Source organism: Nylanderia fulva, unplaced genomic scaffold, assembly GCF_048542155.1.
Source record: "Nylanderia fulva isolate GAGA-0341 unplaced genomic scaffold, ASM4854215v1 Scaffold235, whole genome shotgun sequence".
Classification (NCBI taxonomy): domain Eukaryota; kingdom Metazoa; phylum Arthropoda; class Insecta; order Hymenoptera; family Formicidae; genus Nylanderia; species Nylanderia fulva.
In genome coordinates, this window is record NW_028190299.1 from 22,603 (window position 1) to 39,921 (window position 17,319).

Genomic DNA, 17,319 nt, shown 5'->3' on the forward strand with positions numbered 1-17,319 from the left:
GCCACACTCAAGCCCTCTGCGTGGACTGAATCCTTTCCTGGGAACAGACTGTTTAATCCGCCTTGGCGGGCGGTTGAAAAACTCAGCGCTCGGTTATGACGAGCGACACCCGATTATCCTTCCGAAACACCACATAACCAATCTCCTGATTGCGTAAGCTCACACCGTCACTCTCCACGGAGGAGTGCAACTGGTACTGCGCACACTGCGTCAGCGATTTTGGCTTTTAAGCGGCCGCAACTCCGTAAAGGCGCATCTTCGGAAATGTGTCATTTGCGCGCGACACTCCGCTCGATTGTCTACTCAGTACATGGGAGACCTCCCCGCGGCTCGAGTCACTCCTTCCGCTCCGTTTACTCACTGCGGAGTGGATTACGCGGGCCCTCTCCACGTAACTTCCTTCGTAGGTCGAGGACAACGTGCTCGGAAGGTGTATATTGCTCTGTTCGTTTGCCTCGCCACTAAAGCGATCCACCTCGAGATGGTGGAAGATTACTCCACGCCCAGTTTTCTAGCCGCCTTTCATCGATTTGCCAGTCGGCGAGGATCACCTCGTCATCTCTATAGCGACAACGGCACCAATTTTCGTGGTGCCGACTCCGAACTTACGAGACACTTTGCCTCCGTTATCGGAGATCCTGATTTACAGAGCGCGATCGCCAATGACGGAGTGGCCTGGCACTTCATTCCCTCCGCTGCTCCGCACTTCGGCGGTCTTTGGGAGGCCGGGGTCAAGAGCTTCAAGACGCACTTGAAGCGAGCCGTTGGGTCTCATACTCTATCGCGGGCTGAACTCGCTACGCTTTTGTGCAAGATCGAAGCTTGCCTAAACTCGCGACCCATCGCTGCGCTCAGCGATGACCCGAGTGACGTGTCGGCGCTCACTCCGGGTCACTTCTTGATAGGACGGCCGCTTGTAGCCGTTCCGGAGGAATCGACACTTGCGATCGACGCGAGTAGACGCTCACGATGGCAGAACGTTCACGCCATGCTAGAGACAGTTTGGCGTGCTTGGTCGCAAGATTACTTGCATTCGATTCAACAACGCCATAAATGGCGCAAGCATATGCCAGACCTCGCGACGGGCGACTTAGTAATAATAAAAAACCCGCTGCTCCCTCCGAGTAAGTGGGACCTAGCGCGGGTGACGCAGACTCATCCGGGGTCTGACGGACACGTGCGGGTTGTCACCGTTCGTACCGCCCAGTCTACTTTGAAGCGACCAATCACGCAAGTCTGTCGACTTCCCGTCGATGATCATTTAGATAAGTCCAATACGTTAAGTAATGAAATTTAATGTAATTTCGAGACGAATACCTTTGCGCGATTCGTCCTTGTTTGTATTCTTTCATGTAACAACCATTCTCCAAGGCTTGCTCTCATTCTTGATTACTAATTTATTTCGCATTCGTCCCGAATGCAAAGCGGGCGGTATGTTGAGAAATACGGTAATATATATATATTTTTTTTTTATTTTTCGGAGCAAACCGTTGAGAATGTTTGAATATCTTTTTCAAGGATGATTGTATCGCGATGGAATTTGAAAAATAGCGTGATAGCCTCGTGATCACTCGCGCCTAATTGGCCGAAGTATCTCGCCTTACTTTAAAAGATCCAATCACGATAACGCGCCCTACGCGCGCTCCAAAACTCGCGCTGTACTCACAGCAGTCTCAATCGAGAGAGCGAAAAGAGAACACTCTTGTACATAGCGTTCTTGTGCTAATCGAAAGAAAAAAAAATAAAGTTACGATTCGACACCAAGTGCAAAGTTTCATTCAGAAAACACGAACCCGGCGATAACATTAACATAAATTTATTCTATATAATGTATAATAATATAGAAAATATTGAAAAAAAAGAAAAAGAAATTATAGAAAAAGTGGGACGCGAACTGGCAACCTTTATACTTGTAGTTCGTTGCTAAGTCCGCTGTGAGTCGAAAAAACTAAGGAATGTACTAAACTTCACACCGCGATTTCTCATCAACGCTTGAGAGACGCATTGTCTTCAAATAATATGTATTACTTTTATATGAATACTATATTTCTACAATAGTTCAATAAAATCGGTGACCCGAAGGGTTGACACTTTTATATATTATAATTCAAGGGTAGGTGCTAATTAACGCTAAGATAGGTTGGATACGTTGATAAGACTTTTATAATCTCAAAACAATCAAATTCATAAAATCAAAGGAAGATTTAAAAATAAGGCATTTTTGACCCAGAAGCAGAATTTAAATCAACCATTGTAAACTATTTTTGAGATTCTATAAAATAAATACTTTAAATACTTTAAGCGCTACAACTTTTGTTTGAAATTTTTTTTAAATGTATTTTATAAATGCAGTTTATAAAATATTCAATAATTTCCAAACTTTAAGCACATCCTGTAAGTGTAAAGTAAATTATGTAAATCAAAACATTAAATTCTCCACATTACTACTTATTTTTCCATATATAAGTGTATAATTGATTTTATTTTGAATAGACATCATGGCTATAAAGTTTAAAATCTTTATATGACTTCCAATAATCGATAATAAATTTTGATTTTCACAACTTTCCCCGGACCTGGTGAACAAATAATTGTTTTTTTTTGCTTCTAAAAAATTCCAAAAAGTTTTCAGTTGTTGATTTATGTAGGTTCTGCTTTTAGGTCAAAAATAGTTTATTTTGACATCTCTCCTTAAAAATATAATAAAAGAATGGCAATTTCTTGTAGAAAGACCGCGCGCTCGAAAAACGTCGACCAAGAAGGACGATTGGCTTGCTAACACCGAGAACATCGTTGTAAAAAGCAAAATTTTTTTTTACTAGTATCTACGTCTTAAGCGTCGTCTCAAGTGAGGGCGACGTTATGTCGCCGAATTTCTTTCACAAGAGAAAACCGGTTACAAAGGAAATATTTTGAAGATTTCTGAGGATAGCTGATGAAGCTTTGGATGGAGGTTGTGACCCTGGGAAACTGCACATTTTCAATAAGACGGCGCTCTCGCTCACATCAGTCATTTAATTCAAAATTAGCTCTCTAACGTGGATATGTTTTGGTCGAAGGAGGATTTCTAGCCTTGTAATAATCCCGATCTTAACCCTCTCGACTACTACGTGTGGAGTGTAATCGAAAGACACACCTAGTCTAGACATCTCAAAGTTGTTTCCTTTCGGGCACTCATCGAAGTAGCGTATACGATTATAGATCACGAAGACATGTCGCACTTTAGAACAAAAATTTGGGAAAATTGATAGAAGCGTAAGACGACTATATTAAATAAGAAATTTTATAAATGGGATATAAAAACTTTTTTTGTATTTTTCATATTAAATAAAATAAACTTTTCCACGTAACGAACTTTTCTATAAAACATTTTTTTTATATTCTAATAGGATTATATACCAATACATCTGTCATTGACATCATGTTACTTACCTGCTATTTCCGTCCAATAATAATGAAATATTTTCGACACGTTCATTGTGTACTTCTACTCAATTCTGTGAGCAATTGATATGATTATGTTTAGTTTGTACCTCGAGAAAGAAAAGGATTTAATATAAAAAAAACTTATTGTTAGCTACAACTAATATCTAAAAAGTCAAACATTCAACACTATTCTGTCTGATTAGCTTATTGTTCTGTCTTTTATAACTAGTGAAAGATAGAACTTTGTACTTGACAATCCATCTAATTTATATGCAAATATATGTATCTTAAGACTTTATGAAAAAAAATTAAAAGTAAAATATCTTTCGGGATCAAATAAAAATGTAATAAAAAATATATAAAAAATATAAAGGCAATGAGAGCCAGCACGGTTAATGGGGCACACAAATTTATTAAATTAATAATAATATAAATATGATAATTTAAAATCAATTGATACAAAGTTTCGCTCGTATATTGTAAATACAACTAGTAATAAATAAAAAAGCCAACTTATCGAGCAATTATTAGAGTTGTTCTGTCAAATAAAATTTATTCCATGTATAAACTAAACATAAAACATTATGTAAAAGCTACAAACATTCTATACTCAAACTTAAATAAAAATTACAATCATTATAAAATAAACGTTTCAACCGCACGCGGTCTTCCTCAGTATTATATTACAGTAATTATTAAAAAATACAAAATCATACAAAAATTCCACATAATATCGAAAATTAATGTTAGTTTTTCAATAAGAGTCGAGAATTTATAAGCAATTAAAGCGTGTTTCAATCCGTCATATCCAACAAATGTTCGCCTCGATATGATCTTTAATTTTAATCAAATCTCGAAAAGTTTCATCGTTAATATGCGAGAAATTAATACGTTCCGTAGGCGCTGCGATTAATAAAAAATTGACGATTAACGTATGTCAAAAATTAAAATATATATCCTTAACAATTAGCAATATGCTTACTTGACATCGTCCTTTTTGACAATTTTAACCACGTTTTTTTGAAAAAGTTATTGAAGATGACACAAGATAAGACCAACAATATAAAAAGACACCTCATTTCAAACTCTGCCTAGTTTATACATGGAATAAATTTTATTTGACAGAACAACTCTAATAATTGCTCGATAAGTTGGCTTTTTTATCTATCACTAGTTGTATTTATAATATTTTAAATTGGCCAATAGAGCTCAAGCGCGAAAAATTAATTCTTCGGAACTATATCTCTTGGTTTGAGATTACTAAGTTCCATATATAAATTAATCTCGAACTTACATATGGAGAAATAAGCGAGAAAAATATAGGTCCAAAAAGTCGCTGAAGTGGAAAACGAACCCTTCACTTTTCATCTTTCACTTTTGAAAAGTTGCGTTGAAAAGATGCGGGTTCGTTTCCCGCTTCAGCGACTTTTCGGATCTATATTTTTCTCGCTTATTTCTCCATATGTAAGTTCGAGATTAATTTATATAATGAACTTACAAGGGGAGTTCGAGGTTGACTATTCACCGATTTTGATCTCCTTTGGTGTGTTGAATCTATATAAAAAAAAAAAGTTGATCCGTGTTCGAGCTTTTCGTCCAATGCGCCTTCTAAAAAAAAAAAAAATTTTTTTCCTTGCATTTGGAGAAATTACCAGGTTTGTTATCAGGCTTAAAGAAAGATACACTTTTGATCTGTGCCGCTAATCCAGTGGTAAAGCGCAAAAATAGTAATCCCGGGATCCCGCGTTTAGGACTTTGGGCTGCCATAATGTTTTTTTATTTTTTTTAATATTTTTTTATTATTTTATAATGTTCGAAATTGAGAAGAAATTAATATAATTATTTCAGTCTGTATTTTTCTGTCTAAAAAATCGATATTTTCTTCCGATGAATATGCGAAAAAACCGCGGAAAAAAGGCTCGCCCGATATAAACAAGTAGGCAATAAATCAGGATTATTTTAACAAGCTGTCAATAACAACAACATTGCTTAACCGAAAGCAACGATCACTGCATTGATTATCGATGTAATAGACATGCGCCGTTCGATCACGTGGCTTCCGAAAGCCAATCGATCTCGCTATCGAGCATTTCGCGCATGTCAGGTGCGTGCTTGTTTCGCGTAAATTACGGGGCCTCCAATAAAGACAGGCGCCCTCGCGTCACCTTCGAACATTTTTAAATAACCGAAATTAATTGGTGAAGTAAAAATTAGTGGGGCTTCAGTACCGCACCGATAAAAGAAGCGCCCACCAAAATTGGGCGGCTAGTCTCTCGAGTCTCAGTACGTACAACCGCTATTAAACCGCTTATAAATTACCGCAATTATTACCGCAATTATTACCGCACACTCACTTGGAAATCGATCTCGGCTTATCTATTGAAACTTTGTAAAATTACTGTATCGTTAAATTGTGAAAGTAAATTCTGTGTTAATTATTAAAGAGTGAATGATTTCTATCGGCCTTCTAATACGCGCTCTCCTTCTCGCGTTCGCGCAAACATAACATTTTGGTCCTTCGAGCCGGATATTTTATCAGTTCGTCGCGCCGGCATGCGTGTGAACATTCTTGAAGACAAGAGTGAAGTGCCTGAAAAAGAAATACTGTAAGTGTCACATCATGGATGCCGCTATATTATTAGATAGTCAGCGTGAGATCCAAGTTCGAATCTCACGCTCGGTCGAATACCTGAAGAAGATGGGCGCTCCTAACATCACATCCAGTGCCGTAACTACCCGCATCAGACTTCTTGATCAAGCCTGGGATAAGTTCGTCATCCAGCACGATCAGCTGCGTATTGCCTTGAAAGATAAGTTCAGAGAAAGTGATTACGTTACTTCAGGACTCCATGATTTGACTGAAAATACGTACGTACAGCAAAGGAGCATCCTGGACGGCTACGCTGAACGCATTCGGTCAGCCTCGGAAACCGTCAAGCTAAACGAAGCCGCTCCTCGAACCGCATTACCTCGAGTCAGGATTCCGCAGTTTTCGGGAGCTTACTCCGAGTGGCCAACCTTCCGAGATCTCTTCCTGTCTGTCGTCGGTGATAACGCCACCATCTCTAACATCGAACGCCTGCATCATCTTCGGTCGAGTTTGAACGGACAGGCTGAAAAATTGATAAGTTCATTACCGGTGACAGGAGACAACTACGAACGTGCATGGACGATACTGTGTAAACACTACGAAAATGAGAGAGAACTCATCCGATGCAACTTCGCCGCATTCACCGCCGTGCCGAGAATGAAGAACGGAACTGCTGACGAACTGCATCGCATCCACAACGCTGCCGTCACAGTCGTCAACGCACAGGAGAGTATAGGTCGTCCCATTGAATCTCACGGAATGGACCTCCTAAACTATCTTATCGTCGAGCAATTCGACGCACACACTCGAATGGAATGGGAAAATTCCATATCCGACTCCAACAAGTCACCATCGCACGAAACACTTTTGGAGTTCATGACGCGACGGATGTTCACACTTAACGCCGTGCATCCGAAGACTCTCAAGAAGAACTTCGGAGAGTCTTCACGAACGGCGAAGACACATGTTGCGAAGCACGGAACTGACCTTCCACAATGCGCACTGTGCCATGAGAAGCACCATCTGATGACGTGTCGCGAATTTAAGACGAAATCCGCGGCAGATCGAAAGGCCTTCGTTGAGACGCACAGACTGTGTTTCAACTGCCTCGGAAATCATTATCTTACAAAATGTCAGTCGAAAAAGAACTGCTACACATGCAAGGCACGTCATCACACTTCACTGCACGACGCATACAGCACGGTCACCGCACAAACACCAGAAGCCACTTCACTCGCCGCACTGCACAAAGCCAAGGAGCAGAAGGCTGTACTCCTCGCCACTGCTCGGGTGAACGTAGCCGATCGCCATGGAGCACCGCACGACGTCCGAGCACTGATCGATCAGGGATCAGAGGTGTCGATCGTTTCTGAAGCACTGGTGCAACGACTGAACCTGCCTCGATCACGCACCGACATGGCCATCTTTGGGATCGGAGGCGCACGACCAGGATCAACGCGTGGCAAGGTCACGCTGCACCTCACTTCGGACATCACGAACGCCCGGCTCTCCGTGATTGCGTTCATACTGCCACGCCTGTCACTTCTTCAAGGCTCCACGTCCAGCACACCAGAAGATTGGCCGCATATTCGAAGACTCCAACTGGCGGATCCTCAATTTCGCGAGAACGATCCAGCCGAGCTACTCCTGGGAGCGAAGGTGTGCTCCTTAATTCTTGAAGAGGGTCTACGCAAGGGTGGACCTCAGATGCCAATCGCGCAGAAGACATCGCTAGGATGGATCCTCTCTGGAGGCTCCGGCGTCGCATCCGCAGAAGAGCACCGTCGCACATTCCAGTGCACTGCCGATCACGAGCTATTCGAGCTGGTGCAGCAGTTCTGGGAACAGGAACGGGAGCCCAACGCAGTCACGACACTCTCCGCCGAAGAGCAGCAATGCGAGGACTTCTTCGTGCACACGCACACTCGCACCTCTTCAGGACGATACGTGGTGAAGCTGCCGTTCTCCTCACCAATCACTGCACTCCGCGAAACCCGCAAACCAGCCGAGCGGCTTCTCACAACGATGGAGAGGCGATGCGTCCAGGACCCTCGATTCGGCAATCTGTATCGCAGCTTCATGACAGAATACGAAGACCTGAAACATATGACGCTGGTGACATGCTCCACAACGAGCAATCAGTCAACGTACTTACCACATCATGGAGTACTCAAGGAGTCCAGTGCTACGACGAAGCTGAGGGTCGTGTTCAATGGGTCACAGCGAACGCGAACTGGAGACTCTCTAAACGCACACCTCATGACTGGAGCAAATCTTCTGCCAGCTCTTCCTGACGTACTACTCCGATGGCGTCAACACCAGTATGTCTTCGTTGCTGATATAGAGAAAATGTATCGGCAGATACTCGTGCATCCGGATGACTGCAGATTCCAAACGATCCTGTGGCGTCATTCAACTGATGATGAAGTGCGAGAGTACCAGCTGAGAACGGTCACCTACGGTCTGGCGTGTGCTCCGTTTCTCGCCATACGGACACTCCGTCAGCTCGCAACGGACGAAGAAGAGCAGTTTCCTCGTGGCGCCGTAGCTCTGCGTCGAGATTGTTATGTCGACGATGTGGTCACCGGCTCAAATACGCTGAACGATGCGATCGCACTCCAGATGGAAATTCGCAACCTCTGCTTGGCGGGCGGATTTCCGTTGAAGAAGTGGGCAGCCAACGACGAGAGGATCCTGACTGGAGTACCAAGCGATCATCGTTTGCAGCAATTGCCGCCAGCTTGGGAAGGAGAGAGTCACTCCACGCTAGGACTCCGCTGGCACCCGCAACACGACCAGTTCTCTTTCGTGTTTCATCCGCACGCTGCCATCAACCACACGAAGAGAACGGTTTTATCCGAAACCGCACGGCTCTTCGATCCAATGGGGTGGCTCGCTCCAGTCGTGATTCGAGCAAAAATTCTCATTCAATCCACGTGGCTGCAAGGATTGGACTGGGACACCCCGCTGCCGCCATCCGACGCTCGAGAGTGGCAACGTCTTCTAGAAGAACTCCATCTTCTAGATCAGGTGCGAATAAAACGCTGGCTCGGGACCGGAGCAGATAAGGCGACGCTGCAGCTTCATGGCTTCGCCGATGCATCCGAACGAGGATATGCAGCCGCAGTATACATCCGCATCACTGAAAGGGACGAAACGTCAGTAAGGTTATTGATGGCCAAAAGCAAGGTAGCACCCGTCAAACAAGTGACCTTGCCGAGGCTGGAGTTGTGCGCCGCCACGCTACTCACCAATTTGACGCGACATGTCAAACAAACGCTCGACCTGGCAACATCAGACACGTACTTATGGTCAGATTCAACAGTGACCCTCCAATGGATTCGCGGTCACTCCTCACGCTGGAAGACTTTCGTCGCCAATCGAGTCGCTCACATCCAGACGCAGCTGCCTAATGCACAATGGAGACACGTAGCTGGTCGCGACAACCCTGCGGACTGTGCATCAAGGGGTATTAATCCAAGCGAACTAATCAATCACGCTTTATGGTGGACAGGACCTACCTGGTTGTCACAGCACGAATCGGCCTGGCCAAATTCCGTGATGGAGATCCGAGGAGACGACGTGCCAGAAAGGAAAGCCACGAGCCTGATGACTGTCAACCGGGTCATCGTCGAGCCAGAAATCCTGCTCCGCTTCTCATCTCTGCATCGCCTGCTACGGATATCCGCATGGTGCCGTCGCTGGCTGCGCGCTTCTGAGCCGACTCACACCGCTGGACTAACGTTGAGTCCTGAGGAACTCGACATGGCACTCTTTCGCTGGCTTCGAGAAGTGCAGACACTGCACTTCACGGACGAGATCACCGCAGTCGCAGCTGGACGCTCCGTCGCACCACGCAGCACATTAGTCAAGCTGACTCCGTTCCTCGACGACTATGGTGTTCTGAGAGTGGGAGGTCGGCTTAAGCACGCCCTGCTGACACAAGATGAGAGGCACCCGATGATCTTTCCAACCTCGTCGTGGCTGACTCGTCTGCTGGTGGAATCCTGTCACCGTCGGACGCTGCATGGCGGAGTGCAACTTACTCTGGGGCTGCTTCGACTGCGCTTCTGGATTCCACGAGGACGCACAGTTGTGAAACAGCAACTACATCGCTGCATCACCTGCACAAGATGGCGAGCAACGACGCTGCAGCCACCGATGGGTAATCTACCCCGCGATCGGGTCACTCCGACTCGGCCATTTCTGCGCACTGGAGTGGACTATGCAGGACCCATCCTCATCCGGACGAGCAAGGGACGAGGACACCGCGCCTATAAGGGCTATATCGCAGTATTCATCTGTTTTTGGTCCAGAGCCATCCACCTCGAACTTGTCTCGGATTACTCTTCAGAGGCCTTCATCGCCGCTTTACGTCGCTTTGTCTCACGTCGAGGTCTCTGTACGGACATATATAGCGACTGTGGAACGACCTTCATCGGGGCTGACCGCACTTTACGGGAACTCTTCGTCGCTGCATCCACAGAGGGTCGTGGAATCGCACGCGTAGCTGCTGAACATGGCATACGGTGGCACTTTAATCCACCAGCAGCTCCGCACTTCGGCGGATTGTGGGAGGCAGCCGTCAAATCCGCTAAGTATCACTTGCGGAGGGTGATAGGTGAAACCACTCTCACCTTTGAGGAACTGACCACTCTCCTCACACAAATTGAGGCCTGTTTAAATTCTCGTCCATTACAGGCACTCTCTGACGATCCAGACGATATTACAGCACTGACTCCGGGCCACTTCCTGATCCGCGCGCCGCTTCTCGCCATCCCGGAGCCAGTACAGGAGGACACCAGTGGATCCGCAGCATCACGATGGCATCATCTCCAGGCGATGCGAGGTCACTTTTGGCAAAGATGGTCGGGAGAGTACATCCATGGACTCATCTCACGACCTAAATGGTTGAAGGTCGATACCACACCTCACATCGGAGCACTCTGCCTTGTACGCTCCGAGATTTCGCCTCCAAACCGATGGCCTCTCGCCCGGATCACAAAACTGCATCCCGGCGACGACGGGATCGTACGCGTGGTCACCGTTCGAACCGCGACCTCCGAGCTCGTGCGTCCGCTCGTAAAAATCGTCTTACTTCCCGACTTCACAACGGACGTAACGACACGCAACGCATAGACAGAAATACACGACACATCACATACGCACTGTAACCACTGTTCACATTCACACGCATTATTTCACATCGAAACCGCGTGTCACTATTCTCAGCTGATCGCACCACACTGTCAACACGTGTTCATCGTTTCAGCTGATCGAGCGACATTCCACGCGATAATCACGTGTATCTCGCCGCGCCGGCGCGCGCCTACCCCACTATCAATCGCGATCGAACATTCATAGCGTCTTATTGTCAGCGGGTGACAAGGCGGGCGGGATGTTCGAAATTGAGAAGAAATTAATATAATTATTTCAGTCTGTATTTTTCTGTCTAAAAAATCGATATTTTCTTCCGATGAATATGCGAAAAAACCGCGGAAAAAAGGCTCGCCCGATATAAACAAGTAGGCGATAAATCTGGATTATTTTAACAAGCTGTCAATAACAACAACATTGCTTAACCGAAAGCAACGATCACCGCATTGATTATCAATGTAATAGACATGCGCCGTTCGATCACGTGGCTTCCGAAAGCCAATCGATCTCGCTATCGAGCATTTCGCGCATGTCAGGTGCGTGCTTGTTTCGCGTAAATTACGGGGCCTCCAATAAAGACAGGCGCCCTCGCGTCACCTTCGAACATTTTTAAATAACCGAAATTAATTGGTGAAGTAAAAATTAGTGGGGTTTCAGTACCGCACCGATAAAAGAAGCGCCCACCAAAATTGGGCGGCTAGTCTCTCGAGTCTCAGTACGTACAACCGCTATTAAACCGCTTATAAATTACCGCAATTATTACCGCAATTATTACCGCACACTCACTTGGAAATCGATCTCGGCTTATCTATTGGAACTTTGTAAAATTACTGTATCGTTAAATTGTGAAAGTAAATTCTGTGTTAATTATTAAAGAGTGAATGATTTCTATCGGCCTTCTAATACGCGCTCTCCTTCTCGCGTTCGCGCAAACATAACATATAACATGTATTATTTATTATGATAAATAAATATTTGGCATACTAATAATGTTAGAATAGAATGTATATTCTAACATTATTAGTATGCCGAATATTTATTTATTACAATAAATAATACATATTATATAAATATAAGTATATACAATAATAAAAAAATATAAAAAATTAAAAAAATTTTTTAAATTATGACAGCTCAAAGTCCTGAACCCGGGATTACTATTTTTTTGTTCTGCCACTGGACTAGCGGCACCGATCAAAAGCGTATCTTTCTTTAAGCCTGATAACAAACCTGGTAATTTCTCCAAATGCAAGGAAAAAATTTTTTTTTTTTTTAGAAGGCGCATTGGACGAAAAGCTCGAACACTCAATTTTTTTTCGATATAGATTCACCACACCAAAGGAGATCAAAATCGGTGAAGAGTCAACCGCGACCTCCCTTTGTAAGCGAATAAACAGATAGAAAGCGGTAGGTCGGACTCGGTGGGCATGCCGGACGGCTTATTTGTTATATGTTGCTGAGTCTCAAACGTATCATCTTACTTTTCTGCGCCGCTATATTGCTCACTGTTCGCTGCATGACGCCGCCTCTCGATCAGATAATGCTTCTTTCCGCTTATTTGCTTAGATATTATAATAAATAACTCAATAATTATTGCAAATATTGCAAAATGATACAGGACGTTTCTATTCAGTTTAACATGCTTTATCTGCCCATGAAAGGTGGGTCGCGAATTATTGAACACTATGTATAACATTTTTCATTAATATAATGCAAATTAACTAATAAAATTTTCAAAATAGTGTATGTTTAAGGTATAAATACTAATGAATGTGTATGTGTAAAGTGTAAATGCTAATAAACTATAAATATTAATAAGCTTAAAAATCTTGACTTTTGTATTTATCAAAATAGAATATGCAAAATAAAATAGATTATTCATTCAATTTAAATTAACATATTGCATGCGGTATCGAAGTTTAACGGATATTATGAGAATTTTGAATTTAAATAAGTCAAAATAGATATAATGCGACACAAATATTTTAATGCTGCAAAGCAACTTCTATTGCATTGCAAGAAAATGTACTTAAATAAATGTAGAATTTACATAAATCAAAGTTTAACGGATATTATGAAAATTTTGAATTTAAATAGGTCAAAATAGATATAATGCGACACAAATATTTTTATGCTGCAAAGCAGCTTCTATTGTATTGCAAGAAAATGTATTTAAATAAATGTAAGACTATTTCTATAAAAAAACTTACTTTTTTAAAAAAAGGTAAAAAAGAGCCAAGTAAAAATATTATATAAAAAAAAACAATGTTATTTTTTAATTACTAAGAAATTGTCCCACAAAAAATTGTTCTACAAAATTTAGTTATATAAATTCTACAAATTATATATATTTTACAAATTATATATATTCTACAAAAGAATTATGACATCAAAAAACTGCGCCAAATAAATAAAAATTAAAGTATATAAACAAAGTTTTATTATTTTAAATATTTAAAAAAGCTACTCAGCCATATATTTTGTATTACTTTTGCAAATTCTAATTTTGCAGATCTGATCTGAAAAATTTATCACAAAGTCACCTATGTATTTTTATGTATGATGTTATCATCTATATAGTCAAAACGATTTAGATCTTGTATTAAAAATTGATGTCATTTTAATGTCTCGACCCGGGCTAAATTTTTCGTCCTTTTAATCCTTTCAATGTCAGGTCGTTTTGACTATGCATCCTTCAAAATACAAAAGTGATTCTATATATCAAATCAAATAATAATTTGCAAAATTGATACAAGTTTATATTTGGCTGACAAGGAACGTTTGGTAAGTTGAAAATTTTAAAAATCTGAAACTCAGCACAATTTTAGAGGGTAATAAGTCTAATAACGAAATCATTTTTGTTATAGTGCTAAAAATGGGTTTAGGGGTGCAACCAATCGTCAGAAAATCTGTTTTTACATTCCGAAGCGAATATTGTCGAGACGAATAGAAATATAAAAAAAATAAAATCTCGACGGCAATCGGAGCCTATGCGGATGTCATGCACAAAATTAATAAATCAAAATGAGATCTCAAGTCAAACTCATTTATTAAATTCTAAACGTTTCGACCCACTTCGGGTCTTCTTCAGTAGAATCCGCAAATAAATTAAATATCATTCTCCTCCCTATTCAAACCGTCCGGCCGTCGGAGTGTCTCCCTAACGGTGACCATCGTCAGGAAGGAAGCGGAGCAGTGACTCCCTTACCAACACCCGACAGCAAAAACAGAGAGAAGACAATGCTACACGTGACACATCACTCTAACGACTGTGCGGTGAACACTCCGACGGCCGGACGGTTTGAATAGGGAGGAGAATGATATTTAATTTATTTGCGGATTCTACTGAAGAAGACCCGAAGTGGGTCGAAACGTTTAGAATTTAATAAATGAGTTTGACTTGAGATCTCATTTTGATTTATTAATTTTGTGCATGACATCCGCATAGGCTCCGATTGCCGTCGAGATTTTATTTTTATTGTAACACAATAATTCGAGCCGAGATTAATAGTTTTTTTATATAGAAATATAAAAAATTTTAATGTTACACTAAAGTTTGGATTCAAATGTACTTTACAATGGCGTATTTGGATTTTTTTTAAATAATACAATTTTTCAAACTACCCTTTTCCCACTCAATATTTTTTTATATTTTGAGAAAATTTTTAAATTATATATATTTTAAAGCTTATGTATTACGCCAAATTTAACTATATATGTATAAATATAATAAAGTTATGTTGCGGAAATTAATTCTTGAGAAATAAAATCAAGACGAAATACCAAAGAAAAAAAAGTCTGTTACTGCTTGATTCATGGACATTATTTGGAACAATTAAAAGAATTTATTCCGGCAAACAAAGAAGTAAATATATATAATGCAAAATAAAATTTGGCTTGTGTAAAATTAAAATAAGTTATAAATTAAAAGGCCAACTTAACGAGCTAATTAATTAGGTGTTAACAATTTATTCTACGTCATAAAAATAATACAAATGATAATTAGTAAACGTTTCAACTGTACGACAGTCTTTATTAATACAAATATCGCTTTGCTAACATATCCATAAATTAAATAATTTGGAAAGACAGAACTTATCATACATGTAAAATATATAGATTTATAATATGAAAAAACGCAGTAGAACACATTATGTTTGCGCGTACGTGTAAAGGAGAGCGCGTATTTGAAGGCCGAAAAGAATTGATCACCCTTTAAAAAATAACACAGAGTTTACTTTAACACAGTTTAGACGATACTGTAATTTTACAAAAGTTCCAGTAGATAAGCCGAGATCGATTTCAAAGTGTGTGTGCGGTTAATAATTGCGGTAATTTCTAAGCGGTTTGACAGCGGTTTGTACGTACTAAGATTTGAGAGACTAGCCCCGCAATTTTGGTGGGCGCTTCTTTTATCGGTGCGGTACTGAAGCCCCACTAATTTTTGCTTCACCAATTAATTTCGTTTGTTTAAAAATGTTCGAAGGTGACGCGAGGGCGCCTGTCTTTATTGGCCGCCCCGTAATTTGCGCGAAACAAGCACGCACCTGACATGCGCGAAACGCTCGATAGCGGGATCGATTGGCTTTCGGAAGCCACGTGATCGAACGGCGCATGTCTATTACATCGATAATCAATGCGGTAATCGTTGCTTTCGGTTGAGCAATGTTGTTATTATTGACAGCTTGTTAGGATAATCCTGATTTATCGCCTACTTGTTTATATCGGGCGAGCCCTTTTTTCCGCGGTTTTTTTTTTGCATATTCATGTAAGAAAATATCGATTTTTAGACTGAAATTATAGACTTAAACAATTATTAATTTTCTTCTCAATTTTGAACATCCCGCCCGGCTTGTCACCCGCTGACAATAAGTTGCTATAAATTCTCGATAGCGATTGATAGTGGGGTAGGCGCGCGCCGGCGCGGCGAGATACACGTGATTATCGCGTGGAATGTCGCTCGAACAGCTGAAACGATGAACACGTGTTGACAGCGTGGTGCGATCAGCTGAGAATAGTGAAACGCGTTTTCGATGTGAAATAATGTGCGTGGATGTAAAAAGTGGTTACAGTGCGTATGTGATGTGTAATCAAGTGCATAGCGAATGAACGTGAGCAAAGATGTGTGAGTGATGTGACGCGTCGTGCATTTCTGTCTATGCGTTGCGTGTCGTTACGTCCGTTGCGAAGTCGGGAAGTAAGACAATTTTTACGAGCGGACGCACGAGCTCGGAGGTCGCGGTTCGAACGGTGACCACGCGTACGATCCCGTCGTTGCCGGGATGCAGTTTTGTGATCCGGGCAAGAGGCCACCGGTTTGGAGGCGAAATCTCGGAGCGCACAAGGCAGAGTGCTCCGATGCGAAGTGTTGTCTCGACCTTCAGCCATTTAGGTCGTGAGGTGAGTCCATGGATGTATTCTCCCGACCATCTCCGCCAAAAATGGTCGCGCATCGCCTGGAGATGATGCCATCGTGATGCTGCGGATCCACGGTTGTCCTCCCTGGCTCCGGGATGGCGAGAAGCGGCGCGCCGATCAGGAAGTGGCCCGGAGTTAGTGCTGTAACATCGTCTGGATCGTCAGAGAGTGCCTGTAATGGACGAGAATTTAAACAGGCCTCAATTTGTGTGAGGAGTGTGGTCAGTTCCTCAAAGGTGAGGGTGGTTTCACCTAGCACCCTCCGTAAGTGATACTTAGCGGATTTGACGGCTGCCTCCCACAATCCGCCGAAGTGCGGAGCTGCTGGTGGATTAAAGTGCCACCGTATGCCGTGTTCAGCAGCTACGCGTGCAATTCCACGACCCTCTGTGGATGCAGTGACAAAGAGCTCACGTAAAGTGCGGTCAGTCCCGATGAAGATCGTTCCACAGTCGCTATATATGTCCGTACAGAGACCTCGACGTGAGACAAAGCGACGTAAAGCGGCGATGAAGGCTTCTGAAGAGTAATCCGAGACAAGTTCGAGGTGGATGGCTATGGACCAAAAACAGATGAATACTGCGATATAGCCCTTATAGGCGCGGTGTCCTCGTCCCTTGCTCGTCCGGATGAGGATGGGTCCTGCATAGTCCACTCCAGTGCGCAGAAATGGTCGAGTCGGAGTGACCCGATCGCGGGGTAGATTACCCATCGGTGGCTGAAGCGTC

General features: G+C 42.5%; 3 protein-coding genes and 1 long non-coding RNA gene across 4 annotated transcripts; 2 read left to right on the forward strand and 2 right to left on the reverse strand.

The window, feature by feature from the left end:
• Positions 1 to 481: 481 nt before the first annotated feature.
• On the forward strand, positions 482 to 1,297 carry LOC146723082 (uncharacterized). Its single transcript, XM_085483199.1, has one exon. It carries the CDS (start codon positions 482 to 484, stop codon positions 1,295 to 1,297), a length of 816 nt encoding a protein of 271 aa, XP_085339325.1.
• Positions 1,298 to 5,893: 4,596 nt separating this feature from the next.
• LOC146723083 (uncharacterized) lies at positions 5,894 to 7,611 on the reverse strand. Its single transcript, XR_014924775.1, has 3 exons — positions 6,303 to 7,611; positions 6,116 to 6,228; positions 5,894 to 6,016 (listed from the first exon to the last, which is right to left on the reverse strand). It is a non-coding gene; the product is annotated as an uncharacterized LOC146723083 (long non-coding RNA).
• Positions 7,612 to 8,275: 664 nt separating this feature from the next.
• On the forward strand, positions 8,276 to 11,155 carry LOC114941939 (uncharacterized). The gene has a single exon (XM_085483200.1). It carries the CDS (start codon positions 8,276 to 8,278, stop codon positions 11,153 to 11,155), a length of 2,880 nt encoding a protein of 959 aa, XP_085339326.1.
• Positions 11,156 to 16,553: 5,398 nt separating this feature from the next.
• Positions 16,554 to 17,303, reverse strand: LOC146723084 (uncharacterized). Its single transcript, XM_085483201.1, has one exon. It carries the CDS (start codon positions 17,301 to 17,303, stop codon positions 16,554 to 16,556), a length of 750 nt encoding a protein of 249 aa, XP_085339327.1.
• Between the last annotated feature and the right edge of the window lie 16 nt (positions 17,304 to 17,319).

What these genes read in the sequence shown, in the direction of transcription:
- LOC146723084 (XM_085483201.1), bottom strand. Translation starts at nt 17,303, where the DNA reads ATGGGTAATCTACCCCGCGATCGGGTCACTCCGACTCGACCATTTCTG.
- LOC146723082 (XM_085483199.1), top strand. Translation starts at nt 482, where the DNA reads ATGGTGGAAGATTACTCCACGCCCAGTTTTCTAGCCGCCTTTCATCGA.
- LOC114941939 (XM_085483200.1), top strand. Translation starts at nt 8,276, where the DNA reads ATGACTGGAGCAAATCTTCTGCCAGCTCTTCCTGACGTACTACTCCGA.